The sequence below is a fragment of the Fonsecaea erecta genome (assembly GCF_001651985.1).
Source record: "Fonsecaea erecta strain CBS 125763 chromosome Unknown Scaff11, whole genome shotgun sequence".
NCBI classification, from domain to species: domain Eukaryota; kingdom Fungi; phylum Ascomycota; class Eurotiomycetes; order Chaetothyriales; family Herpotrichiellaceae; genus Fonsecaea; species Fonsecaea erecta.
In genome coordinates, this window is record NW_017387254.1 from 656,276 (window position 1) to 683,495 (window position 27,220).

At 53.9% G+C, this 27,220-nt stretch overlaps 8 protein-coding genes across 8 annotated transcripts; 5 read left to right on the plus strand and 3 right to left on the minus strand.

The window, feature by feature from the left end:
* Positions 1–757: 757 nt before the first annotated feature.
* AYL99_10424 (hypothetical protein) lies at positions 758–2,920 on the plus strand (the record flags this gene model as incomplete). Its single annotated transcript, XM_018841930.1, has 4 exons — positions 758–1,769; positions 1,833–1,967; positions 2,026–2,119; positions 2,170–2,920. The coding sequence occupies 4 exons, from the start codon at positions 758–760 to the stop codon at positions 2,918–2,920; spliced, it is 1,992 nt and encodes a 663-aa protein (XP_018688818.1).
* Positions 2,921–5,005: 2,085 nt separating this feature from the next.
* On the plus strand, positions 5,006–6,130 carry AYL99_10425 (hypothetical protein; the record flags this gene model as incomplete). The annotated part of the gene is made up of 1 exon (XM_018841931.1): positions 5,006–6,130. The coding sequence occupies one exon, from the start codon at positions 5,006–5,008 to the stop codon at positions 6,128–6,130; it is 1,125 nt and encodes a 374-aa protein (XP_018688819.1).
* A 1,170-nt stretch (positions 6,131–7,300) lies between these two features.
* AYL99_10426 (hypothetical protein) lies at positions 7,301–8,287 on the minus strand (the record flags this gene model as incomplete). The annotated part of the gene is made up of 1 exon (XM_018841932.1): positions 7,301–8,287. The coding sequence occupies one exon, from the start codon at positions 8,285–8,287 to the stop codon at positions 7,301–7,303; it is 987 nt and encodes a 328-aa protein (XP_018688820.1).
* An 848-nt stretch (positions 8,288–9,135) lies between these two features.
* AYL99_10427 (hypothetical protein) lies at positions 9,136–11,415 on the minus strand (the record flags this gene model as incomplete). The annotated part of the gene is made up of 4 exons (XM_018841933.1): positions 9,136–10,018; positions 10,074–10,167; positions 10,222–10,356; positions 10,410–11,415. 4 exons carry the CDS (start codon positions 11,413–11,415, stop codon positions 9,136–9,138), a joined length of 2,118 nt encoding a protein of 705 aa, XP_018688821.1.
* Positions 11,416–16,549: 5,134 nt separating this feature from the next.
* AYL99_10428 (hypothetical protein) lies at positions 16,550–17,999 on the plus strand (the record flags this gene model as incomplete). The annotated part of the gene is made up of 2 exons (XM_018841934.1): positions 16,550–16,803; positions 16,868–17,999. 2 exons carry the CDS (start codon positions 16,550–16,552, stop codon positions 17,997–17,999), a joined length of 1,386 nt encoding a protein of 461 aa, XP_018688822.1.
* Positions 18,000–18,530: 531 nt separating this feature from the next.
* Positions 18,531–19,670, minus strand: AYL99_10429 (hypothetical protein; the record flags this gene model as incomplete). The annotated part of the gene is made up of 2 exons (XM_018841935.1): positions 18,531–19,385; positions 19,434–19,670. 2 exons carry the CDS (start codon positions 19,668–19,670, stop codon positions 18,531–18,533), a joined length of 1,092 nt encoding a protein of 363 aa, XP_018688823.1.
* A 2,701-nt stretch (positions 19,671–22,371) lies between these two features.
* AYL99_10430 (hypothetical protein) lies at positions 22,372–23,139 on the plus strand (the record flags this gene model as incomplete). The annotated part of the gene is made up of 3 exons (XM_018841936.1): positions 22,372–22,421; positions 22,472–22,627; positions 22,677–23,139. 3 exons carry the CDS (start codon positions 22,372–22,374, stop codon positions 23,137–23,139), a joined length of 669 nt encoding a protein of 222 aa, XP_018688824.1.
* A 1,987-nt stretch (positions 23,140–25,126) lies between these two features.
* Positions 25,127–26,084, plus strand: AYL99_10431 (hypothetical protein; the record flags this gene model as incomplete). The annotated part of the gene is made up of 2 exons (XM_018841937.1): positions 25,127–25,844; positions 25,903–26,084. 2 exons carry the CDS (start codon positions 25,127–25,129, stop codon positions 26,082–26,084), a joined length of 900 nt encoding a protein of 299 aa, XP_018688825.1.
* Positions 26,085–27,220: the final 1,136 nt, after the last annotated feature.

The following is a 27,220-nucleotide window of genomic DNA, read 5'->3' on the forward strand; positions in this document are numbered from 1 at the left end:
ACGATCCCACGCGGGACAAATACCGGATTCGTCTCAGCGTTCAGATGAACATGTTGCCCTCCAGCATACAGATCTCAACAGACTGTGCATCTCTACAACATCTCTGTGAACAATCTCGTATTTTTACCGCCAGTTGAAGGGTCAAGAAGCAGCTCGGTCCGTCTTGAGTGATATTCGCCGGGATGTATCTGGCATTCCTCGGGCCCTTCTGGCTTGTGAATAGACGTTCTAGATTCTCTGGGATGACGAGCACAAGCAACCTGGAGAGGCGCAGTGTGGTAGGAGGATCTCCGTCATCGTCGCGAGGGGTGGAGTTGCCCCGTACATACTGGACCGTAACACATCGCACCGTCGGCATCCCAGCCCAGATGGCCTCCGAGACCCTGATCCGGCCATCCAGTTGCACGTCTTGTGACCATTCCATTCCATTCGATAAATAACGCGGCTGTGTGTCTCCCAGATTCGCGAAATGGTGCGATATAGCATGTTCTCGACAGAGGTTGACAGGTGGAACGTGAGTGTCGTGCCATGTATTCTGGAAAGGCGGCATGTCCCGTTCCCACCCAAGCTAAATGCCACACCACACACGAGACGCCGCCCCCTTGCAGTCTAGTCGCGTTGCCACCATCAATACGCGGGTTGTCTATTGTGATAAGAGGCTGAGTTTTTGCTGCTCTGGGGGGAAATACAAGAGGAACAGAAATGCCGTATTTTGATTGTTCAACATACACGGGTCCTGTCGAGGCCATGACGGAGCATGGATCGCTTTCAGGACACACCCACACCACGCAAACCCGATCTATTATCGCGAGAGGATATCGACGAGGTTCTGCGACAACGCCGCGACAACAGGACCCCCCGGGCCTGCTACCCGTGCCATCAACGCAAAGTCAAGTGCAACTACGTGAAGCCCTGTCAAACCTGCCTCGATCGAGGCTATCCCGAGATCTGTATCTATGACGCCCCTCGTGCAAAGTCGTTTCCCGACACGGCGACCACCTCGTCATCTTCTGCCGCCGCCAGCACCACCACCCCGGCCCCGTCAGACGAACCCGTGCTGGCACAGAAAGTCGCCGTGTTGGAGCAGACGCTATGGAAGATGAGAGACGACATCGACCGGGTCCTCGCCACATGGACCCCGCGAGCAGAGCCGTCCACCGTGGCCGGGCAGCAATCACGACCAAGTCCTCCCAGCAGGGATGCGACGTGGTGGACAGGTCCGGCTCCAGGGCCAAACACGCGGGGCACTGGTCAGCCGGTACACCTGGGACAGCGTCTTGCGCAGCAGCCGCCGTCGGTGGTCGCAACAACAGGTGCAAACCTCACGGGCTGGGCCCAGGACATCTCGAACCAGGAGATCCTCTCCATCTTCGCGCTGGAGAACCAGTCGGTCACTTACCCCTTTTCAGCGCTGTGGGGGTTGCACAACGAGCCGGCGTCGAGGTTTCAGAGCCTGTGCGAATTACTCCCCGACGACGTCGAGTGCCGCAGCCTCTTCACCTGCTACAGCGACACCGCCCACGCCGTGTTCCCAGCCATCCCCGACCTCGACCAATTTCAGAGTGATCTCCACGCATTCCTGGCCCGCCGGCCAGACACCACCCACACGACACCCCTCTCAGAGGCGGACCCGGATCAACCACCACCGCATGCGGAGCTCGGCGGCAGAGACCTGCACTGGCTCGGCCTGCTTTTTGCCTGTCTGGCCTCAGGGTGCCAATACTCGACGCTTCCATGCGAAGAACGGCGCTGGAAATCGCGCGTTTACGGTGACCTCCCCCCAACTTCCACATCTCTTCCTTGCTCCCCATGCTGATGGAAAATTTTTGCAGTCTGCTGCGCCTACGAATGCTTGCGATCGACCAATTACCTCGGATACCCGACTCTGTTCGACGTGCAGACCATGTTGGTCATTGCCGATGTCATGGCCAACAGTCTCGATGCAGGGGTGGCATGGTGCTTTGAGGGTAAGATCCCGGCGAGTGGACATCTTTTGTGAGAAGAACATACTGACACCGGTGGAAGGACTGACCATCCGACTGGCACAAAGTCTGGGACTTCACCTCGATCCGCCCCTGTCTGCCCCCGACAGTCTACAAAGACTGCGCAGGGAATTATGGTGCGTGAAGCTCCACGTTCCAAATCGAGTGTCTACTGACTCGTGAACAGGTGGCGCATCATATGGCAAGAAAGCTCACTTGCCTTAGCCTTCGACCGACCGTCGACACTTCAGATCCAGAGAGTGACCGGGACTCCTGGCACCAACGACCTCTCCTACAACGATTGCATGAAGCAGATCTGCCAGATCGGCCTGGAGATTGTGCGGGACCGTTCCACCAGAGGAGCCGGGCAGTTCAGTTTGGAAGACATATCGCGGTATCGGGTGGTCCTCAACGACATGTCCCAGGAGGCGGCACCGTACCTCAAAGATGCGACGCTCTGTCACACCACCAAAGCGCGACTCGAATACTGGAGCTTATATCTACACCGGTCCTACGTCAACGCGGAGCTGTACCGGACGTTTCTTCGAGACCGCAGCTCCAGTCCGGACGACATGGACGCCTACGTGCGATGTCTGAGCGGCACCGTCACCGGTTTCCTGCACCTACAGGTCATTGCCCCGGCGGTCAAGCAGTCATCAATCTTCGTGCAGAGGGCGCTGAGCTCGGCCCTGATGTTGTGCACCATGGACGACCTTGCCCGGACGAGGTCGGTCCAGTACCTGGTGCACAACTTCATCTCGGTCATGGAAAGCCCCTGCACGCAATGCGCCGAGGCACACCTGCCCACCCCCTTCTCCAAGTCCATTGCCAAACTACACGAGATGGCTGCGACGCGGTGGAGTTCGGATCTCTCCAACCTGTCGATTGTTGGGATGTCCCAAACGGCCGGGATTGAGAGTCACGAGCAGCTGAATTGAAAGAACAAGGCGTCGACGTTTGGACGCCCATGTGCATGGAGCTGTTGTTTTGGTTATGCTGAGAGAATTGGTTGACAGCCCGCAGGCCTGAATTTGTGCGAGACTTCTGCCCTTTTGGACAGTGGCTCGGGGCACCCCCAGACTCCAGGCTCCAGACTATTTTTTGGTGGCCACCAGTCACACCACCGGAAGAAGTTTCCATGGAGGACTGACTGACTGAGCCCTAACTGGGAGGGTATGCCCAGAGATGGGCGGCTCACACAGCTCACTGGCTGGAGAAGGTATGCGGTGATAGTCCCAAAGGGTGTCTTTGCAACGAAGTGACGGGGTATTTATAGAGAGGGGAGGGAGGGAGGGAGGGTCTTTGTCTTTGTCTTTGGCACATGGTTCCAGACTCCCAGGCTGTTGCTATATTACTATATAATATCTTCTCCTCCACCGACCCAACTCTCTTTTTTTTTTAAACCACATGGATTCTTCCTTCCACCCATTTCCCTCATGGGTCCAGGGCCTGCGTTCTGTTCAACTGAATTTCGGATGGTATCTATATATTTCTCTTCCACTCACTAGCACGGCCCAGCCTCAATCTACGATGGTTTACTCTGGTAATTTCCGGTCATCAAGCTTGTCGACGCAGAGCCTGTCCACCTCCAGGGAGAGATCCCATCGTTGTGGACATTGAGCGGATAACTCTGCAATGTATGAATTATGCTTTGCAGGCCGAGTCCATTCCGCCTCCCATCGCTCGATTCTCACTATCAGGATTTTCACGCCTCCCTGCATGCACAATTGAGGACCATCAGCGGCAGTGGCAAAGCTGTGTCCCACGAGAAACCCGTCGCTGTTCTCCTCAACGTCCACGCTGTGCTATGGAGATTTAATTCCCAGCGTGCATCTACTGTACCGAGGACGTGTCTACCATCGTACCTCGTCTGTACTGCCCTACTCGGTATCCATTGGCCCGTCTAACAGGGCTAACACATCCACACAACTCCAACTCCCCTGTGGACCGCCGAAGCCGCCGAAGTGACCGAGCAACCCGAGCAACACCTAACCTCGATTCGGGCATGTTTCCAAGCCAGGCATGTGGAGCTAATGCATTAACAGGGGCAAGAATGGATCCCGAAATATCAGACTTGGTACTCGGTAGAACACATTGGGCACTGGTGGGATATGCCCTGCCCTGCCCTGCCCTGCCTGCCTCCTTGCCTGCCGGGCGACCGGGGGCTCTTTCGTTTCTAGTATTCCAGACCAGTCGACGACAATTCCGCCCATGTGAGCTCAAAGTACGAGGTACTCCGTATCTCCTCCAAAGCTCCAAAAACTCCACTGCTCTAAGCGAAGCACATGTTCATATGCCGCCTCCCAGTTTGATCGTCTTCATGGAATCGGCAGTAGCCCGCCGCCGTCGGAAGGGGGCACCTCTTTCAACCTGGTGGACGCAGGACGGTGGCCTGTTTCCTTGGGGCTCTTGGTTCGTTTGCTCGCTCGGCCACAAACCAGACAGACTGACAGACAGACAGATTGACAGACCGACCGGGGCCAGCCCTGGCTCTTTTGCTTCTTTCTGGGCCTGTTCCATGCCCTACAAGTACAAAAGTATGCTTCCCCTCCAAGGCCCCCCAAGCCATCCGGGCGGTCGGCCAAGCTCGCGACTGACGCAAGTGGAGCTTTGGTGACGATCCATCTACCTCATACAAGTATTATTATTCTTATGATCAATTTATGTTCTTATTCTTATTATATCAAAGATCGAGATAACAGCAGCAGCAGCAGCAGCAGCACTCTCTTCCCTGAAGAATGAGCTAGCAAGTCACCACCATCACCGTCACCGTCACCATCATCCAGTATATTGACGCCAGTTTTACTGTACCTGGGTCCCAAGGACGTCGGTTCACTTGGGTCACTTGGGGGAATTCATTTCATGTGTCTATATGGACTATAGTATGCCCATGTCCGCCCACTCCCTCGTGGACTTTGGCATCAGCAACGGGGTAGGTGTATATACCACTTGACCCGAGCCCTCGATAGCCCCTTATTCTCTCTTGTCTTGCCCTGTCTGGTCTTGTGTGTATTGACGATTGGATGTTTCTGCCGCAGCCTCTCAATGACATTGACATCTCGATCTTCCAGCCATTCATCCAGAACGAGTACTTGAAGGACCAGCAGCACCCCGGAGCCAATTCACGATCAGATCAACGACAACAGCAATTACCATTACAACTACCACAAATACAACAACATCAACATCTGCAACTGCACAATGTGACCTTCCCTGGGCAGCCGCTGGGCACAGGGACCGGGCCTCCCTCACACTCACACTCTCACTCACAGTTCCCGCTCTCACCGCCCATCTCGTTCTCCGACTACGAGACGTTACATTCCGCCACCCCGGAGGAATGCTATCCCTCGTGTGCCGGTATGAGTTTCGAACTTCAGCCTGCTGACGACGACGATGAGGAGGAACAGGAGGATGGCTCAAGCCAGCAAGTGGGCTGCCAAGAGGAGTCCGAGGAATGTTCATCTTCGACACTGAACGCCTCTGCCGCCGTTCCTCCGGTCAAGTGGTCGGAGGTGGTCCCCTGGATCTCGACGAAGCCGCCTGCCCGCGGTCGTACCCGCGGGAGTAAACGCAAGGCGGCAGCGGCTCAGAGCGGAGAGTCTGCCGATGCCACAACAGCTGCCGCCACCATGGCCGCGGCGAACAACAAACCGGGCGCCAAAAGAAGGGGCCGGAAGTCTCGCGCGTCGCGCCAGCAACAGCAGCAGCGCATCAAGACCTTGGCCGACGAGGACGACAACGAGGACGACAAGAAGAATGCGGCTGCCCTGGACCAGGAGGCCAAGGCGGCGCACTCGGTCGTCGAGCGGCGATACCGCGACAACCTCAACGGCAAGATGAGCCAGCTGTACTATGTGTTGAGGGAGGTGAACTCGCCGGGCCCGCACTCTCAATTGCGCCTGTCGAGCACCACAGGACCCACAGCACCGGCGGCGGCGGCGGCATCGCTCCCGTCGTTCCAACCGCCGACCCGCGTGCGCAAGTCCGAGATCCTCAACTCGGCCATCGACTACATCCACCAGTCCGAGGTCGAGATGCGCCACATGGCCGACGAGATCAGGCATCTCCAGGACAAGGAGCGCACCATCCGCAACCTCGTCAAATGTGAGGAGTGGGCAGTGCTCAAGGCGTTGATGAGTAGTGGGTGATTGAGTGAGTGATGGGCGTGTGTGATCGAGTTAGTGGATGTGAGTCCTCCGTTTCGGATGGGAAACTCGACAGCGAGAGGAGGGGAGGAATCAATTGACCCCATCTCATATATGGTCATACCATACCCGGAAGGAATGGTAACATATGTCATCTATCATGAATATCGTCTACTCTACAATAGAGTCGGTGCTGGAGTCCTGGAGTCGGAGCCATGAGTGGACGCAAAGCAACCGTCTCTTCTTCATTCACTGAACAGGATGCGAATGAGACGAAGAAATCAATGTGTACGTACGTATGGGGGAGTAGTCGACCGGCTGGGCCGTGTCGGGTTTGTGTATTAAGAGCAATCAATCAATCAACCAATCAATCAACCAATCAATCAATCAATCAATCAATCAATCAGTGTGCAGTGCAGGGACGGACAGCAATGGAATGCGAGATGTGTTGTTTGTGAATCTGTCTTTCGTTCTGTCTGTCTGAACTGACTAGTGTACGCATACCGCCTCGGCCACGACAGTTGCTGCGCTGATTGGGAGTGGTTGGGAGTGATTGATGCTTCTGTCTCGACTGATATACATGTATATACATTTGATTCCCCGTGTTCTGTTCTCACCGTGTCTCCTGGGCCCCTCTCTCAAGGAGATCTGGATAGGTATTTACGCGCTCTGTGAATAAGTTTGGGTAGACGTCTGTCTATCTATCTATGTATCGATCAAGGGGACATCCATCTAACATACATACATACATACTCGGCCGAAGTGGGAAAAAAGAATGAATGAATGGATGAATGAGTGAATTTGTTTGCAAACGTCCCGACTGCAGGATTCAGGTCTTCAAGCGTGGATGGAGGAGGGCTCAGCCTCCCAATCAATCCCCATGGTCATGCAAAGGAGAAGAGAGAGAGAGAGAGAGAGAGAGAGAGAGAATAATATTATTAGATAGATGCCTCCCTTTGTGACGTGTCGGGAAGAATTACATTGTCAGAACATAATACTCGTACACACACACTTACAGTACAGTACAGCCTGTTCCAGAGCCTTCGTGTCCCAAGGCGTGCTCATTGCAGGGCTCATAGTGGTACCTCCAACGCCAAGCAAAGCCGTGAGAGAAAGATCAAAAGAGAGCGCGAAAAAATGGGGAAAAAAAGAAAGAAAGAGAATCGCAGAAAACTACGATGCCATTTTCATCTGAACTATCTGCTTCAGCGCGTCACAGTCGCCCCCACACCGGACCAAGCGCTGCAGCGCCGCCAGCCTGCTCGTCAACCGCTGGATCTCGTCCGACATGTGCCGCATCTCCAGCTCGGACTCGTCGATGTACTGGAGTGCGTTGCTGAGGATGTCTGACTTCCGCGGCGGCTGCTGCTCGCCCTGCCGCTGCGGTGGCGCATCACTGTTGTCGTCACTGCTGGTGGTGGTGGTGCTGGTAGAAGACATCCAGCTCGTGCCCTCCAACGTGCGGTGGAGCTGCCACATCTTTGCATTCAGGTTGTTGCGGTACTTGCGCTCGATCGCCGAGTGTGTCTGCTTGGCGAGCGTGTGCGCGAGATCCTCGCCGTCGCTCGAGCTGGTCCGTTGAAGCCTGGAGACTCGGGAGGAGGCGTGCTTCTGCTCTCGAGCCGTGGCTTTTCTTGACTGGGTCGCACGCTTCTCGCGGCTCCGGCCACGTCGCGTCTTCGGGTTCTGAGATCTTTGCTGCGTGGTCGTTGATGTCATCGCACAGTCTTCGGTTTCTGAACAGGTCGCGGAATCTGAAAGTGACGGCTCGAGATCCGGCACCCGGTAATCGTAGCTGGAATCGCTGTTTCCGGCTTCGTCCTCGCCGGTGTATCCTCCGAAGAAACCGTTTGAGCTGTAGCATGGCGTGGGATCTGGCACATACTGTGCGAAAGATGTGCCAGCAGTGGTCATCGATTCTGGAGGCGTCTTTTGATAGAACATGCTCGTGTCAATCGTGTTCCAGGGATACTGTGTTCCTTGGCTGTTCAAGTATTGTGGTGATGGGGTGAAGTTGGCAGTGATGGACTGGCCGTAGGACGCAAGAGGATTCGACGAGCATCCCACAAACGACTCAGTCATGTCAGCTGTGGACAAGGGATAGTTGTACCAGTCGTCCATGTCCACCATGGAGTCTGGTTGGGGGATGATGACGTCCATTATTTACGGGGTTGTGTAATCGAAGAGTGGGAGTAGTGAGTGATTCGAAGAACCTGTCGAGTGGGAGTGATGTGTAGGAGCTGTAGATCCATTGACCAGGCCAGGAGCCGTGGGTAGAGTCATATTATTATATATATGAGATTCGATAGCAGCCAATGTTGGTTGTTGGCACGATCTGCAGATAACGCTTCCTTGCTTGCAGGACTTCTTCGGAGATGATCAGATAGGTTCGGTTGAGGAGAGAGGATGATTGAATCTCGGAGATGATGAAATCTGAAGAGGTAGTCAAAGTATGACGAGTCGAGACCAGACGCGCGAGATACGGAGCATGGGCGGAGACAAGTAATAGTGGACAAGTACCGAGTAACCTCATATAAGGGTACAAGGGCAACTGCTGCCCTAACCACGGAGGATCTACGGCCATCATGTATTGTTCCGGGGGCCTTGAAGCCCCCAGGGTAGCCTAGACCCCGACTCCGACCATGTGCGCTGCAAGTCCGAGGTCTCCTGAGCCGCAACCAATACGTGTTACTCCCGCATTCCACGCGCCTCGCCACAGATCAACCACACCACCCCCTCCGAAATACATCCGAGTGTGCCCGAAACGGGTCACCTCACGCGTCAAAGTGACCTATAAGTATGTTTCGTCAAGGGACTTTATCATCCAAGGGGTTCCAGAGTAGAAAATAGAAAAGGAGGAAGGAAAAGGGGAGACACAGAATCCCAACTTTGGGCTCAATTGCACTGAAGATATTCCATCGATGCACTATCAAAATGACCCCGGCGCCCACGACTTAAATGCTTCAGATATGCCGAGCCCAAAGTCAAAGAAAGAGATATAATCCTTCTCACGCTGGAGATATGCCCTGGGATCCCCACAAGATCTTCTCCATCAACTCATAGGGCGAATCGTCCGACCGACCAGCGTCATCCCCCGATGCTTCATTCGAAGGGTGTCCCATGTACACATCCTGGCTCATGCTCCGCTCCCAGCCCGGAAGGGCGTGACCACCCGCGCTGTACTCGGTCCCAGCTTCGGAGCCGTGATGCGCATTGAGTCGTGCAAGAGCCCTCACCGCTCTCGAGATGGGAGCAGAGAGCTCCGTGGGATCCAGTGAAGAGCTGATGCTCGACATGGCCACAATCAGCTTGTCCAGCAGCATCCGCACCCGGGGTTGACTCTGGGGCTGTTTCAAGATCCCCAGCAAAAGCGCCGAGCTCAGAGACCGATGCACCGCGGCCCAAGATTGCGTGGCAAACCGAGTTACGTTGGATAGTCCCAGGAACGCATCCACCGTGTTGGCCATGTTTTCCAAGCACGCCGCCCGAAAGCTGCCGAGTTCCGGCGACGTCTGCTTGCGTTTCAACGCCGACCGGTACAATTCCGACAAGATATATGACCGATGGAGATAGAGGTTCCAGTGCTCGAGTTGATCCCTCATCGACTGGCACGCCGTGGCATCTTTGAGATGCTGCAGCGCGTGCTCCATCATTTTGGACAGCTCCGTCTGATGACGGTGGATTCGCGTGAGTTCGTACCGAGGATCGCTGTGCTTACTCCTCTCCCGCACAATCTCGAGACCCGTCTCACACAAGATCTTCATACAATCGGTGTACGACAGCCACGTGTGGTCGGCCGACTGGACGGATTTGTGGTGCGAGATGGTGGGAGTCGACGATGCTCGATCAAAGGTGATGGAGATCAGACTGTCCTGCCAGACGATCCTCCACCTACACGAGCCCGATTAGCACGAATGGATGGGACAAAGTCGCCGCTGGGACCTACCAAAGTTCTTCTCGTGTCGACCGCTCAGCCTCAGAGCTGGCCCGGTAGGATTTCTGATGAAGACCGAGGCTCTGTCCGATCCGGATGGTCAGTCCTGATGTACGGTTAGTGGGAATGATTCCGACAGAAAAAAGTAATGGCACCCCACCGAGCAAGCACCAGGCAATGCCCGAGTTCATGTTATTGGAAATAACATTCCCCAGCACCAACAACGTCTGGATATCGAGCAACTTGGAATTGGACAGGTAATTGATGATGCGGAGGCATTCATACGCACAGCATACTGTCCCACGTCAGCGTGTTGATTTTTCCCCCGCGAACGGGACCGTTCCTAACCGTATACCTGACTCGTCAGTTGGCGTTCTTTCCGCGGCAACGACGAGCATTGGTAGCCAGAAGCGAGGATGGCGAACAGCAACCCCACCCAATGGAGCGTTTTGCCGTATATATTGTCGTTCGACAGCGCCTCATACGGGGCATCCCTGGTGGCGGCGGCTTTGTTGATGAGAAAATGGGTGAGTTCCCCCTCAAAGTGTTTGATGTCCACGACCCCCGGGAAAAGCACATGAGCCGTATCCCGGTACTGTGCAAAATATTGCAGACAGTCGGCGTCCGTGGGCAACAACCGGCACATGGCCTGCAGTCTGGCATAAGATCCGTGAGGTAAGCCCCAAAGGTCCACGAACGGGTAGGTGGCACTCTCATTGTCCAGGCCGAACAGAGGTAGGATGCTCTTGCCGAGGACGTCCTGGACATCATACTCGTTAGGGTCGCTCTTCAGTGAAAAGACCATGGCCGGGACAGAGTTGCCGCCCAGATGGACGGTCTCGCCCGTGACTTCGTTGCTGGTGTGGATGGCAAAGTTGTCCTGATCGACACCCTCACTGCTCGAGTCTCGTCCCATTCTCTCGACCTTGGGCCGGCCGACCAGCGTCGCAGGAGACCCGTCCCGTCCCGGCAAGTCTTTCAACTCATTCCGCAGCTCTTGAATGGCCTGTTCGATCGTCTGCAGTCTTTCGCTGATCCTGCTCCATCCCATCGCCGTGGCTTCGTTGGAAGCGCCAGGTGCCGTTCCCGGGCCGGCCGCCGTGTCGAGATTTGCACGCTTGGACACGGGCTCATAGATGCAGAGCTCGGGGTGGTTGCGGTCGACGCACTTTTGGCAGGGGTGTTGATAATTGCAACCCACTTTCCTCTGGCGACAAGGATGGCAGGCCTTTTGCCCGCGGGCCTTGCGCTTGCGGCGCAGACGCTCATTGATTTCTTCCTGAGTCAACGCTTCGACCTTGGGTTGTGGCTCGTCACCCTCAGCGGATTTGTGGAAGCCCGGGCTCGGATCCATTGCAACAGAGCAGTTTTTTCGGAGGACGCGCCGTGCACGTATCCGAAAAAGACCGAATCCAGCAAAGGGAGCTAAGGAGGGGGGAGGGGGCCCGTGCGCAGATCGTCAGGCGCCCTGGCGACTTGGCTGTAGGGGACTTGATCGCAGAGGAAATTCTCAGCCAGTTCTAGGGCATCGACAGCATATACTTTTGCACAGGCTGAGGAAGCGCGTAAACCGAAGACGAGCTGGGATTCTGCCGAAGTTCGGGGTTATCAGCTGATATTGAGAAGAGGACGAACTGAATTGCCATAGGCGCGAGAGAATGGGTGTGCCCGTGCGGTACAGCGATATGATAGGGAAGGTGGCGCGAGGCGAGATTCGGCGCTCTCGGCGGGCTCGGACGCGTACATGCAGTCAGTACAAGTACCAAATCACTAGACGGAACTTCCATCAACTTTCTCAAATCCTGACAGCTGCGTCGGCACTTGGAGGCCACTGGATTCCCTTATAATACGAGGTCCTCAATTTTGTGAATGTGCCTTGGCCCGCATTGCTAACGAAACCAGGCATCAGAGGTCCTCGTATTTCCTCCAACCCAGCCAACACGACGCCATCACCTCTTCGTTGTTTGCTGCTATCAAGTCTTGACCAGTGTTTGCTTTCCTCCTGACTGTTCCGAAGAGACACCCGTAAAGGGCAAACACCGTCATGTTTCTGGACCTCGACCCCTCGACGGCTTGCTCGTGGCTGGCTGATTGACTGGTTGCTGGGTCGGTGATGGGGCAGGCAAGCTGTGTGTGACCTCGCTTAGACCGCTGGTGTGCTCTAGAGGCACGGGGAAATGTATTCCTCCACAACAGATCACGATCGTGGCGCCATCCCGACCAGTCTGCGCAAGTCTATTGGTGGCTGAATCGCTGGGAAAGATCTGATATAACCCAGCTCAGTTGCCCGTACGATACGACACAGTTGCCCAACTTGAACCACGATCTACCTTTGCATCGTCGCCATTGCCCTTTCCGCATGTCGTGGCGTTGTGATAATGCATATGACAGGTCAGATTGTGATGAGAGGTCTATCCCAGCCAGCCCGAGCATCAGGACCTTGACACCACAGGCCACCAGCCCCGAATCCAACCGTCGCGCGCCTGTTTGACGACCAGCATATTCTTTCCCTTGCGACTTTGCATCTCTGGGCGAGACTATGCTCGACGCCACATGATGAGCCTCTTGGAGAGGGGCCTAACAATGACGACACCCGAGGAAGAACCAGCTGGTCTTGGATCACAGCGCGTCATGCTTCGCAGTCTACCCTTGCAGTACGTCACGACTGTGAGATGTTACTACCACTTCGCTCGCATCGAGCATGGGTTTCAAACAAGAGTTGAGATAATCGAGATGGTACAACACATGTTAGAGAGCATTGATGTCATAATGTGGGAGAAGAGAAGCTTTCAGGGGTCAAGCGTTCGAGAGCCAATCCACTACTGAATTCAGCTGGAAATGTCCCAACGGAGCGGAATGGATTGCAAGTTTGTGGTACGCCAGGGATCCACCGGTCAAGCCCATACATTGCGAACTGTTCCGCACCAGAGAGATGCTCTATTTGCCTAGGTCCAGGCCCGACTGAAGAGGTAAGGATCTAGCGAAATGACTGGCCCCAAAATGAAGACATCAAATAGCCATATCGACGTCAAGTCCGCTGCCAAGACCCCATCCTAATCAAGAACACATATTCCCTTGCGGCGATCCCTCTCCTCCAGCGCAATCACGATTGAAAAACGCGAAGAGAAGCATTGCCTGCAAAGCAAGGAGTCAGCGTGACGTCCTGCGGAAAATCATGACCATCACAAGGCTGTCTTGTCACGTCTATATTACGGCCTGGGCAAACACGGGAGGTAGGAATGGCATATGTCAGAGGCGCCAAAGGGGGGCGTTTGGAGGTCACAAACCTCGGCTTTTTGTTCTTTGTCAATGCAGAAGAAAACGAAGAGCAGGGAGTATGTCAAAATATCTACCGAGCGCCTCTGTACCCATCCGCAGTGCAGTAGGTATATCTGTCTTGTATTTATATGACGACTACCTCAGTGGTAAGTAACGAGGTTCGAAAATGGTCAAGACTCACACGAGACCATGGTCCTGCTCCGCAGTTGCGTCGTGCCTCGTGAGTCACCGCTATAACTCTGTGGAGACGATATGTATGGGTCCGTGACCAAGAACGGACCTGAATACATAAACACATGGGAGTTGGCAACCGCTTGTGTACGCTGGGACCAATCGTTGTTGAGGATACCTCCCTCTCTACAAAGTGCCGAGACTTGGTGATAGGCCACATCGAAGGGCGGAGTACTCCAGAGGTAGCGATGTAAGCACCAAGGAGGGAACAGCTGCTGCAGGACTGGTACAGGAACACCCAGTGGCCTCTTTCCCTGCGTCCCGCGTACTGGCAATGGTTGCGCTGTGGCGGGACTATTGATCTGCACTGAATATTGATGTTCTCCTAAGAAACCGGGAGAGATCGAGAAGTCAACACACACACACACACATATAGCCGAGCCTCTACAGGAATAGGCTTAACCGTCTTCTGGTTTAGTTGGTACTCCAGAATTGCAGCCCACATGTGGTGAGTCAGACGATGCGGGGCAGGAGATCCAACAAGGACATGGACGTATTCGTATCACCTCGAGTATGGACGTATGCAACATATTGCAATATATCCCTCACGCACGCATGTGCCCTTGGCAATCTGCTAGATGCAGTATGGTGCTCGGTACGAGGAGAGGTACTCCTGACCATGTATACCTGAGATCCTCGTATGTATGTAGGGAGACAACATATGGAGGTAGGTATGAAGTAGGCATTGAAGTAAGAATGCCACCATTGCTCATACGAGATACGAGCATAACAACCCAAGTAATACCTCGTACCTGTCCCTATGAACTGTCTAACTAGGTATTAGACTCAGCCCGCTCAAGACCGCCAAGGCCAGGCACCAACCGCCGTTGCCACGATCCAGCCCTCCAGCCAAGTCCCCTGGTAATATGACGGTGCGTCATCCTCATCCTAATCCAAGTCTGGAAGTTAACTATCAACCTTGCAGTCATGGGACAGTTAGGGTTCGGAATGCTAGAGATGGAGAAGAGCGTTGTTGAAGAGCAGATCAGTGCCGATGTAGGGGAGCGTAGTAGAGAGCAAATACATACATATAAAGGGGGCCTGACTCGCCTGACTGAGTGGCTCAGAGATCGTGGCTCACACTGTATCCGGAATCCCTTTCCTGTGTATTGTACCTGGAATCCCTTTGAGCGAGTCGCTTGTGCCTCTGTGTCTGGCCGTCTTCTGAGGACCTGAGACGTCGTGCTTGGTCCAGCTCTCACCACTGCTGCCTCGTATCTTACATCAGCCTCTTCCCGTCCCTTCCCTCCCGCATCCACTTCTTCCTGGTCCGGGGCCCCCTCGCCGCCACTATTGCTATCTTGATATTTGTACTCGGAGACGTCCACGATCAGATATCACTCTTCGTCTCTGACTTCCTCCCCAACATCCACACCACCACGCAACAACCAATACACTCCAAAAAAGGGACAAAGAAAAGGGGAATCTCCTATCGTCTTCAAAATGCCGGCCCAGATGAGCGAGAAACCCAAAACCTCGAGCGTGAACGCCGAAACAGCCTCGATCCAGAGCACTTCCACCATCTCGAGTCTCAAGGCGCTGCTGCACCCCAAGAACAAACAAGAAAAGCCACGGATCCAGCCCGAGACCATAGAGCAGAAGACCACGAGGAGAGAGGCTGCTGCCACCTATATGGCGATGATGAGATAGCCTGCATGGACGGCGGATGTACAAAGCAAAGCAACGCAAAGGACAGGAAAGGAGGGAGGGCGAACCGAGGGAGGATAGACCCGTGGTATAATGAGTAATATAGTAAAGTCTGAGCTGTCAGTGAGCACAACCCGGCTCGAAATCGGGAATGCAATGGTTAGATCGCAAAGGCTGATTGAGCTACTACCCTTCCTCTGCTGTCGCACTTGTGCATTTGACAGCTGGTCCAATCTGAATCGCTTTCCAGGGTGATACTGTAGAGCCGAACATTCCCCAGAAATTGTGTACTATGCGGCTGTCATCCCCCACGTGGTGATGCCGATAGAGTAAGCTCAAGTGGTTGCGTGCTGACATCCAGCCCTATGGGCCCCCTTTCTTGACAATATAAAGGGCACAATCCTCTGGTGTATCATCCCTCTGATTTTTTCGGCTTCTGACATTGTCGCGTCGAAAACCGCCATCGCCACCGCCATCGACACCGCCAACGCAGAGCCAGAGCATCAAATTTCTCGTTTACGGTTGGAGTGTATTCGCCCGGTCGATGTTTTCGGTGGAATGGTGTCTCCTGGAGAAAGAAAAAAACATGATGCTCGCCATTGTTGGAACGTCGGCCACCAAAAGAGCGCCGGTCCCGACAAGCAGCTCGGCCGAACTCGGATTACCAACATGCGGGTCTGTATGCTGCTAACTCCGACCGCCTTTGGTCAACGCCCCCGACTTGATCGGCTCCACTATGGAAGGGTTTGTCGATGGACGTGCAGAGTGAGCTCCAGATTGACTCAGGGGCCTCTCCAACCAGATTCCCGTCGCTTGAGTCGATGGCCGAGCTCTGCTGTTATGAGCGAACCGCGTTAGTGTGTACGGCTTCGTACAGCCCCACGACGGCGACCGTCCTGAAACGACATGGCATCGAGCGGCATCATGTCCGTCCGTCCAATGGCGCAGGTCCATCTAATCTAATCAGTGTCCAAAGTTTGTTGCTCGCGCTTTCAATAAGGCCGAAGCTCGTAATCAGGGTGTTCCTTGGGTCCCTGGCTCTGCAAGGCATCTCGGGTGCATCTTGATCTGGATTCCGAGTTTTCGATATATCAAGAACCCGGCAGATTCGACTTTCAGCTTGAACCTACCTAGCCCTTTTCCTCCAGGTCTCTCTTTTCTCTCCCTTCCTGTTCCTGTTAGCGTCGAGCAGAAAGAGCCCCAAACCTCGAACCATTCACTGCCCAACCCGATTGTTGTTTGTACGATAGCCCAGACCCCCCTACACGGACAAACCCCCTCCTTCCCTTCATTCAGCTCGATATTGTCCGACGATCGCCGCAATCATCGCCATGTCGCAAGACCTGGAGAAGCAGGTGCCTATCCAAGGGGAGTCCGAGCCTGAAGCCCAGGAGAGCCATGTTGTCCCCGATACCAAAGATTTCTCGAATTCGCCCACGGAGAAGTCGTCGCTCGACCAGCCTGCCCAAAATGAGCCTCCTAAGCCTGCCAATCCCTGGATGGACCCGGCTTCGTTTCCAGACGGCGGTGCGCAGGCCTGGCTCACGGTTGCCGCCGCTAGCGCCTGCTTTTTCGTTTCCTGGGGGTACGTGGTGCTTCGAGCTGTCTCTCGCGGAACCTGCGATGCTAATGTATATGTGTGTCTCCAGATGGATCAACTGTATCGGAGTGTTTCAAGACTACTACATGCGCGCCGAATTGAAGCAATACTCACCTAGCACCGTCGCCTGGATTCCGTCACTAGAAACCTTCTTCATGTTGGCCACGGGTCCGGTCGCAGGATTTATTTTTGACAACTATGGCCCGACGAAGCTGCTCATTGTCGGGAGCTTTCTGCACGTCTTCGGTTTGATGATGGCCTCCATCTCCACCGAATACTACCAGTTCCTCCTCAGCCAGGGCGTCTGCAGCGCCATCGGGGCGTGTTGTATTTTCACCCCGGCTGTCTCGTGTGTCTCGACGTGGTTTTTCCACAAGCGGGGTATGGCTATCGGCCTGACCGCCGCAGGCAGCTCTCTCGGCGGGGTACTGTTTCCCATCATTGTCAGCCGCATGATCGACGAGACCGGGTTTCCCTGGGCCATGCGGACGTGCGCGTTCCTGATCCTGGGCCTGTGCACCTTCGCCATCTTCACCCTGCGCTCTCGGTTCCCTCCAACTCGGCGTCCGTGGAGCCTCATGGCCTTCATCCGCCCGCTCAAAGAGGTCCCCATGATCCTGCTCACTCTCGCCACCTTCTTCTTTTACTGGGGCATGTTCCCCGTCTTTTCCTTCGTCACGGCGGTCGCCAACGGGCGAGGCATGTCGATTGAGCTGGCTCAGTACCTTGTCTCCATCCTGAACGCCGGATCGGTCTTTGGTCGAACATTGCCAGGGTTGTTGGGTGATCGGGTCGGGCGATTCAACGTCATGACCGTGTTCTGCACCCTGACAGCCATCCTGATTCTGGCTTTGTGGATTCCGGCCACCAGCAACGCCGGTCAGCTCGTGTTTGCCCCTTTGTTCGGTTTTGCGTCGGGTGCCGCTATCGGATTGACGCCTGCTCTGATCGCACAAGTGTCTCCGATTAGAGAGATCGGGGTGCGAACAGGCACCGTTTTTGCTGCCGGCTCGATAGGAGCTTTGACCGGGTCGCCAATCGGAGGAGCACTGATCACTCGCGACCACGGCGGCTTTCTGTATCTCCAGTTGTGGGGAGGTTGTGTTTGTATCGTCGGCTGTGTTTTCTTCCTTCTCGCTCGGATACACCTGGTTGGCTTCGAGCTGAAGAAGAAAGTGTAGGGGACGATGTCTTCGGGGGTATTTTGCATGCAGGAGAAAGCGGCGAACAGGATTGGCCGTAATCTGTGTATTCCTGGTACTATTAGCGATAGAATGGAACTTCACCTAATGGGCAAACCATGGGTATTCGAGAAAACGTCTCTCAGTGTGCCACTGGCGGACGAATTGCTTGTTCGGCAACGGGCTAACGTGGTGGGTTTACACCAGATACCATGCCTATTTGAGTATGCAGGGTTTGAACGGAACATGTAATATGTAGGTGATGATGGTGGTGGTGGAAGCTACGGGGTTGGTGTTTGTCAGACTGTTTGTCAGACTGTGGCACGTCCCCACGTCCGCGTCCCAACTGCGCGCTGCGTCTAGTTTGGGTATGTAATTACAAACGACTTTTCATCTCGTTGTCATCGACTCGTCTTCATCTCTTCGTCATCCCATCCACCCATCCTTCCACCCGTCTGTTCGAGGATATCTGCGTGTGGTTGACGATGGCACAATCTGATGGATGTCTCGGTTGGCCATGTCAAGGCCAGATCAGTCCTCAACGTAATCGCTATCGTTGGGATCATCACCGCCATCCATCATCTTCACGTCCTCTGCTTCTCCTTCTTCAGTCTCCTCGACTTTGCCCTTGTCCTTTTGCTTGCTGCTCTTCTGCGACGCAGCCACAAGACGAGCAGCGCTCTCCATATCGTTGGCTTCGATGGCCTTGACCAGCGAGTCCTTCAACTTGGTGAGCGTGTTGACCTCCTCGTCCAAGCACTTTTGGGCGGCGATGAGATTTTCTTGTTCGACCTTCAGCTCTCTGTTCAAATCATCGGCTTTCATCGCCTTAGTCTCGGCATCCACGGCCTTGACTCTGGCCTCCAACATCTGTTCTTGCATCTTGACATAGCTGCGACAATCTCCCTCAATGTCGAGATCCCAGGGGAGCGTCTCCAGCTTCTCCAGGTGGTTTCGAAGTAGCCGAGCGGTATTAGCGGTCCAGAAGTTAGGCAAGGTGACCTGTTTCGTGGCCGCCTCGTCTGAATGCCACAAGACAACCGCGATCTTGACCATGTCGCCAGGTACCCGCTGAGATTTGGCGACCGTCAACCACCAATCCTTGAAGGCGGCTTCTTGGAGGAAAAGACCACGAGTGAAGCTCTTGATGGTATCAGGCTTGAACTCAGTGGTCGGCCCGTAGACCATCAATCCAGCAAACTGGGCCTTGGTGACCTCGATATTGGTCCGCTTCAGCTCAAAAAGGAGACTGTTCTTGACGAGGTCCTTCACAGCTTCAATCGAATTCATGTTGTCAATGTTGGACTGTACCTCCCGCGTGAAGCGGCCAGCCTGCGGGGCTGCGACATGAACCAGGACTGGCATGATTTGCGGCAACAGCCATCCCTGAGCCGATGTTAGCATGATGTTGCGTTGCGAAAGATGGAGTCCTACAGTGGTATGTTTGTGTTGGTGAGTGATCTCTCCAACCTGCGCCGATTCGAGTCTTTCCCATGTCTCAAAGAGTGGATATTTGGTGGTCGTGATGGTGGTTTCAGGGTTCGTGACATCAGGCCCGGCGTCTTGCGCAGCATCACCCTTGGATTTCAAGGCATCCAGCCTCTGGTGTAACTGTCGATCTTTCTTCGTCTTCAACCTCGTCTGCTTGTGCTTTGCACCTTCGGGGGCCATCTTGACCGAATTCACTTGATTCAGGTGGAGGGAGCGGTTTAGGAGGCTTTGCCCAACGACAACAGGCAGGCGATTCTATCAGGCGGTTGAAGGAAGCTGAGAATAATGGGTAATACTTGATTTTGTTGAAGGACAAGAGTAACTGACAGAGCTTGTTGAAAAAGCGGAATTGCATCAAAACAACATGGGACTGTTGATAGTGACAAAGGAGGCATTTCACTTTTGTTACATGTCACTGCCTTCGATCTCTGCCGGACGTTAACGCATCTCTCTGATTTTAAAATTAGTGCTGGTGCCCTCCTCGTCAGTAACAGCCATATCGACAAACGCTAACAGGGCCACTATGGCAAACTGCACACAACAAACCAACAACAAAATAAACACCTCAACGGTAGACGAAAAACAAAAAGAATGGTATTCATAGAGTTGAAGGGACATTTGCAACGGAAGGAGGCCTCCGCGACGCTCCCAACACCGACGGCGTCAAGGATGCGCGGCACTGAAGCAGGTCGAGGACTCAGTCGAGAAGTACAGGGCCACTCGTCTTTTCGCAGTCGACGCCACTATCGCTGAACAAAGACATGTCAGATTGGAGGATCTCGCTGCCTCAAGGTCCGCATGCATGGCTTTGAAGCGGACACGCCCCTCCTTCGCAAGCTCGAGGTAGATCCGATTCTTACGATTCGATCACCATCTCTAGAAGAACCCGTTATCCACCTTGAGCCAAAGTTCCGAAGAACCGCTTTTGATGCGAAGGCTTGGGTAAAGGAATTCGACCTTTCTACTAGGGTAATGTATCTACCAGGGGAGGCGAGAGGAATTGTGGGATTGTATATTCCTAGCCGCAACTTGTCATGTGACCACGGCCAGTCACACATCGCAAGGGGACAGTACACGGTGATAGCTTCACATTCTACGTGAACCTATGACACAGTGTTCTAAGGTGGAAATGTCAAGATTCGTGGTCGGCGACCTGAAACAGAGCACTGAGAGCCGGGGCCTTTCTCAGGTAAGCCCTCCTCTTTCCCACCCTACACGATGTCTTCCAGGCACAACTGGGGCTTTCACCGACGGCAGGATGTCTGGCCTTGTCAATGACTTCTACAGCGATGCGTTGTTCTGACTCGAGGCTATCTTTGAAATCTCGTGGGCCTCAGGTCCCGCCAGCCTACTTTGGTTCAAAACTGACCATCATTCCGGCATTCGGATCAACATACGTTACTCTCCAATGCAAAGATCGCTCTTTCCTGCAGCGGCGGCATAATCGCAGAGCTTGCGTGTTGAAAAAGATCTGTGACCACGACCGGTGACTAGGATGAAAGGCGCAGATGAATTCGACGCCTGGGTTGTTTGTGCGACCATCAGGTTCCCGTCTGCATCTCCTCGCCCACTCGTTCCAGGGCACGAGCCAATGACAAGTCGAAGATAACCGAAGATTAAATTCCACAGAGATTGGCTGCTTTATTTCCCCGACGACTGAAGCGGCTACGCATGCATGCTTGTATCAACCTTGTTACGGCACCAACATGGCGAGACGAGGTTAGGATTCTCCAGGCCTGCGCCATCGGACCCGGACCGTGAAACACTGGCACTGTACAGATCATGGGCGGCCGCGCCCTCCCACCAAGACCTCACGGACGTCTTTCTTGATGCGGGCTTCTCAATGGCCCGTCCGCTGCGCAACGACGTTCTCAATCAGCCATCCACTGCTGAACCAATATTTTGTTGCCATGTGGCATGCGACATCCAAAACCCACAACATAACCTAAAACCTCTTTCTAGCTACCTCCATATTTTCGCCAGCCATTGTGCCGTCCTTTTTTCACGCCCAAAAAAAGGCAACGAGGCAACCCAACGGAGACGTCTGCCAACCACAGATCTCGATCGTCGTGGATGACGAGATGGATAGCTCACGCTTCCAGATGCCAGGAGGTCCCAAGCGGTCTCCATTGGTGGCCAGACCCAGGTCGCCCCCCCCATGCGTTCTAGGGTCCTGAGAAGCGATTTTTGCTATGGAGCCTGGCGGCTCTGTCTCACGTTAGGAAACGACCCCAAGCTCCTCTCCAGCCGTTCCGATAGATGTGATCACGGGTCTGCCATCCACGCTGACTGCCTAAGCCTAGACTGCTTCAAGCGTTTTCCATTGCCAACAGGAATCGAACACCGAACAGATTGCTCCCGGGCGAGAGAGTTCTAAGAAAGGAAGAGAATGAATGAAAGTTTCAATACGAGATTTTCCCTAGCGGTTACGACTTTATGAGGCAGTTGATTCGATCAGCTCCCGTCCTCCTACTTGGGGGGATTGCCACCTTCTGCAGGGATGACGCTTTTCCTTGCAACTTGCAATAACCATAGAGAGCTGGAGGTTGCCTAGTGCCCTTCCAAGCCTGCTGTCAGGGAAATAGGTGGTCCCCACCGAATGGGTACCCAACAAAGCTCTTTCATCGGCCATATAGCTCTTGGATACTCTCTCTCTCTCTTTCGCGCTCTCTCTGTCTCTCTCACATACAGACTTCTTCTCGGTTTCAAAGCTAGCCAATACTCCTGCTTGCTGCCAGTCAACGACCTTGGCGCCTCCGCCAATCCATCTACTCATCATCTGTCGGCTGTTTTCCCATAGTAATGGCAGCGTCAACAGGCGGAGATGGCCAAATGCCAGGTCGTCACAATAGAGGTATAAGATTCAAATCAGTCCACCCAGATGAGCAAGCGCTCAGGAGTTGTACTCAGTGCTTCGAAGATCACCGCAAGGTATGTCTCTCCGGTCCAGTTGAGGATCTAGACTAATAGTACACTTTCAGTGCGCAGAGCGTATGCCAGGACAGAAGTGCTGGGAGTGTAGACAAAGAAAAAAGGATTGCAGTGATGAAACTCTCCAAGGTGCAACGGGCCCTGACACAGACCGCTCTCCAACTGGAGTTCACCCACCGCCCTCCGCGCAGCCACAGCAGACGTGTGTTTTACGGCATTTTTACGACGGGGCATCGAAGCTGACACCATTCGCAGGGAAAGTCCCTTTTTTCCTATTGACGACATCGATTTCCCAGAGCCACGGGAGGCGGAGCACCATCCCTCCACTTACTACATGACTAGCCAGGTCCAAATCCCTCGATACTCTTCACGCATGTATATGCATGCCAATTCCGGCGAGTTTGGATACAACACCCACACAGCGCAAGACAATAACCAATACGGGTACGTAAGTCCAGCGTCATTCCTGGACGACCAAAGATCGTTCACGGTCTATGACTACAATCAAACAACGGAGCCACAGGCACACACAGTCGACTCAAATATGGCTACAGAAAGCGTGCGAGAAGGGTCAAGAGCTGACGAAGATGGAGGGGCAGAAGCTGATGAGGAAGAGGAAGAGGAAGAGGAGGAGGAAGAGGAAGAGGAGGGGGAAGGGCCCAGACGGGAGGCTCTGTGGCCTGGGAACCCCTGTGGTACCCCGTGGCAATACAACTAAAGCGCAGAAAGAGTCGATCAAATAGGGAAACAATAGGTGGGAGGGGAGGTGTGAAGAGAAATTTCACCAGTCCATGTGGAATCACATCAAGGGGTAAAGTTGTTGAGGATGGGCTGCTGGTCGATGTTGTCGTTCTGCTTGCCATTGTTCTTTTTGGGTGTCTTGTAGGGTTTCCCCCAGCTCACATCTTTTGGAGCCTCATGGCTCAGCACACGCAGCACGCATTTCTTTTCATGTCATGTCTGGTCTTGTGTTATCAGGCACACGAATTGGTTGCCGGTCTCCTCATCCACGAATTCCATATCATGTCTTGTCATACTATGTGTTATCTAGCAATAAGAATTGATAACCAATCTTTCCCATTCACGCATTTCTATGAAAGAAAATGATATATTTTTTTTGGCCGTGTTGCTTGCTGTACTCACTCCTATCCCTTGGAAGGGAGGCCTCCTGCTCCTGGGGCAGCCCGCCAGCCCACCAGCCCACGCAGCTCTGGGTCAGTCGGCCTCCAGGCTCTGGATTGCATCCGTTAGGGTAGCTGGACAGTTCACTGGGACATAGGTATCAGGGGAGCCGGGGGGTGACTGTTAGTACAAATTAGCGAGGCCTCACTAGCCTAGCGAGCCAAGGTCCTCTAGGCGCGGATAGAAGGGGTGCGGGAGCTTACTCTAGGCAGCCTAGTAGTAATCAGTAGCCTGGAGAATTTCGCGGGGGCGAGGCGCGGAGATGCAGTTACGACCCGTACAGTACAGTACATCCACCATCGGAAAAGTAAGTACCAGTCGAAATGACAGAGTCTTGTCAATTAACCCTCCAATTTAAGTCCGAAACAAGAGCAATTAATTCCCCCGTCCTCCTCCTTATGTTATGGCCAGCCTGCAGAAATGCGTCGAGGATTGGCATTCGGGGCGGGAGTAATGCAAGGCGGGTTCGTGGGCGGGCGCTATTGGGGTTAGTCTGTTCTGTTCCCGCCGCCAAGCAATCTAGCTGCCTCTTTCGTCAACAAACATGTGCTCCTAGTTACCTCGGCCGAAGGCCTTCGGACTAGCGTCGACAGGACGTTGTAAATTACTCGAAGGTATATAGTCAGACGGTCCCCAGGACCTGGTAGAATTCACCATGTTCCTCCATTGAGTCACACTGGGAATATTTAGAGGAATCTGATTAGCTGAGGGCTATTGTCGCCCAACAGCAGCCCGGCAGCCCAGTCCCGTTCGCCAGTCCACAGCCTTACCACAGTACTACCCAGGCAGGGTCATCCTGACTCGAAATCACTAGCACTGCGAAACCTTGTTCGACCACGACCGCGTCTCAGCCCTCCGCCTGAGGACTCTCCAACACCCAGGTGGTCGACGTGCGCCGAAGTCAACGCGAAGAGGAAATAAGGCTTGAACATAAATAAGCGATGGGGCCGGGGTGATTGCCATTGATGCCGTGTCATGTGGACGACCCAAGGATGGATGTAATGGAGAAGAGAGGAGAGCAACGTTGCAAATCATGTCCGTCATCCCGGCACAGAACACCAGGCAACCAGGCCGGGGCCGCTGATGACCGATCGGTCAACCAATTAATCAATCAACCAGTCACCTGGCACGATTTCATTGAGGTGAACTGTGTAGAACAGACCCGTTCATTCACCCACAATTCAAGTGTATGTGGATGAAAGATTTATGGCTTACATATTCGTTCAGCATACATTGCTCGGACGAACGACGTTGGGTTTACCGTTTGGCTGTTTTTACGGGTTTCCTTTTGAGGAGATCTACACGGAGAATTATTTCTCCGGGGCTTGGTTGGGTTTGCTTCTCCAGGGTATTTATGTTCCTTGTCTTGGTGAGTAGGTAGATAATGGGCAATCAATAGCTGGATAGCAATTGTACATAAGAGTGAGTACTCACGATCCTCCATATCTCTGCAAGGCACAAAACATAACAAAAAAAGACACGATCCTATCGACGCCAGCTCCTTAGAAGCATCAACATCCAGCATGGACCCTCGTGTCGCGGCCGTCGACGGCTTCACCAGGACACGCCACACGTCTGTCCCATCGTCGTTGGATCCTGCGAGCGTGAGGCTAGAAGAGTCATTCACGGTCTGCATCATCGGCGCATCTACGGGAATAGGCGAGCATATCGCCTACAGCTTTGCACGGGCCAAGGCAGCCAGGCTGGTCATATCCTCCCGAACACTCAGCGACCTGGAGATCGTGGCTGATGAAGTAAGACGGATCAACCCTATTGGCCATGTTGATATAGTGGAGTGCGACGTCTCGAAAGCGACATCTGTCCAAGCTTTGGCAGAGCACGTCAAAACCCGGTGCGGACGATTGGACATCCTGATCCTCAACGCTGGCTACGCCGGCCCAGTCACCACAAAGATAGACCAAGGAAATCCCGAATGTGTCCAACACGCCTTTGAAGTCAATGCGTTGGGCACCTACTTTGCCGCACATTATTTTGTTCCTTTACTGATGCAGACCGAAACCGGAGCAAAAGGATTCATTGCCATCGGGTCCATCGCAGGCTGCATCAGACGAGGGCCCATTGCGAACACGGGTTACACAGTCAGCAAGTTTGCCCAGATCCGCCTGGTCGAGTATCTCCATGAACAGTATTCCGGGGAAGGGTTGGTCAGCCTTGCCCTTCATCCGGGAGCAGTGATGACGAGGATGGCACGCGGGAACACGCCGGACGAGTTTCTGCCCTGTAAGTGGTTGAACGAGCGCCCTTCAGCTTGTGCATGACTGATTTTTTTTTTCTACAGACATGACCGACGACGTTGATCTCTCTGGAGCAGTCTGTGTGTTTCTCAGTAAACAAATCAGGCATCTCGGCTGGCTGAGCGGAAGACTGATCTCTGCCACTTGGGACATGGAGGAATTGATAGCAAAAAAAGACCAGATAGAGGAGAGAGATTTGCTCAAGTTTGCCCTGTTGACGGAGTAGGCTGTGGTCGCAAAAGAGGTAAACGCGCGTCATAATTGGTGGTGCGAAAGAAAGCTTTGCAATTAGGACAACAGGAGCCGCTGACTCGCCCGAACAAACTCTCATGATTTTCCGTGAGGACGGCCTTCTGTTAGGGCAGAAGACGCGACGTGATTTGCCCAGCATCTTCAGTGTTTCTGCAGGTTTGGGATGACGATGCAAGGTACCAGACGTTGATGCCAATCCCGACCAGTCTCCTGCAGGTAAGGTGACACACACAAACTTATATGATCCGCAGGGTTTCTGGACAGAAATAGAAACCTGACGGGCTAGACCAACCACTCAGCTCGCCATATCGGATGGACGAGGCCAAAGTTGTTTTGCATGCGTTGTCCGCACACAACCACCCCGGCCCAGATAACTCTACTCGCCAACAGTTAGGCACACACCTACGAAGAATAAATCGCCGGTCGGTTGAGTCTGTCTTATATCTTGTGGGCATCCAAGTCATCTGTGCTCGGTCATCATGGTTGTCATGACTTCACCCGAATCCACATAACAGATTCATCGATTCTTCTAGCAGGAAACGTCCGGCGAAACAGGGAGTTCAACGTGACGGGCGTTTCACCGTCAAGCCACTGATGCAGGAAAGAGGGAAGCATGACGCAGGGCATGGTGCATGGAGCAGGTCAAGGACGCAAGCGAAGGCCGTGGATGTGACAACGGGAGGAGGCCACCCCGATGTGGAGGGCGGATGTGGAAGACCGGAATCATGATTTGCTCTGTTTGAGGCAAAGCCCTGGGTCGAGGAAGCAGGTTCTTTGGCCAGGTTCCACTCGTGCGCTGCAAGTGGCAAAAACGCCCAGCTTCCTTTATGAAACCTGCCGCAGACGGGGGTAGAGGAGGAGGAGAGAAGCCGCTGTATCTAGCAGAGGCGTGATCTGGGCCAGCTTGTCAGCTACACAGGAAACAAATAAGAAAAGCATGTTCTCCGTAGAAAAGAGTGAAGGACTGAGATAGGCGGACAGAGAAGAAGAAGAGCGGGCGGATACCAGCCTCCGAGCCAGAGCCCTGATAGTGGTGGCTTGTTGCTCTGATGCCGACTTTCCGCTCAGCAGGCACCGCCCGGGTACCATGACCGCCTGGAGCGCACTGGG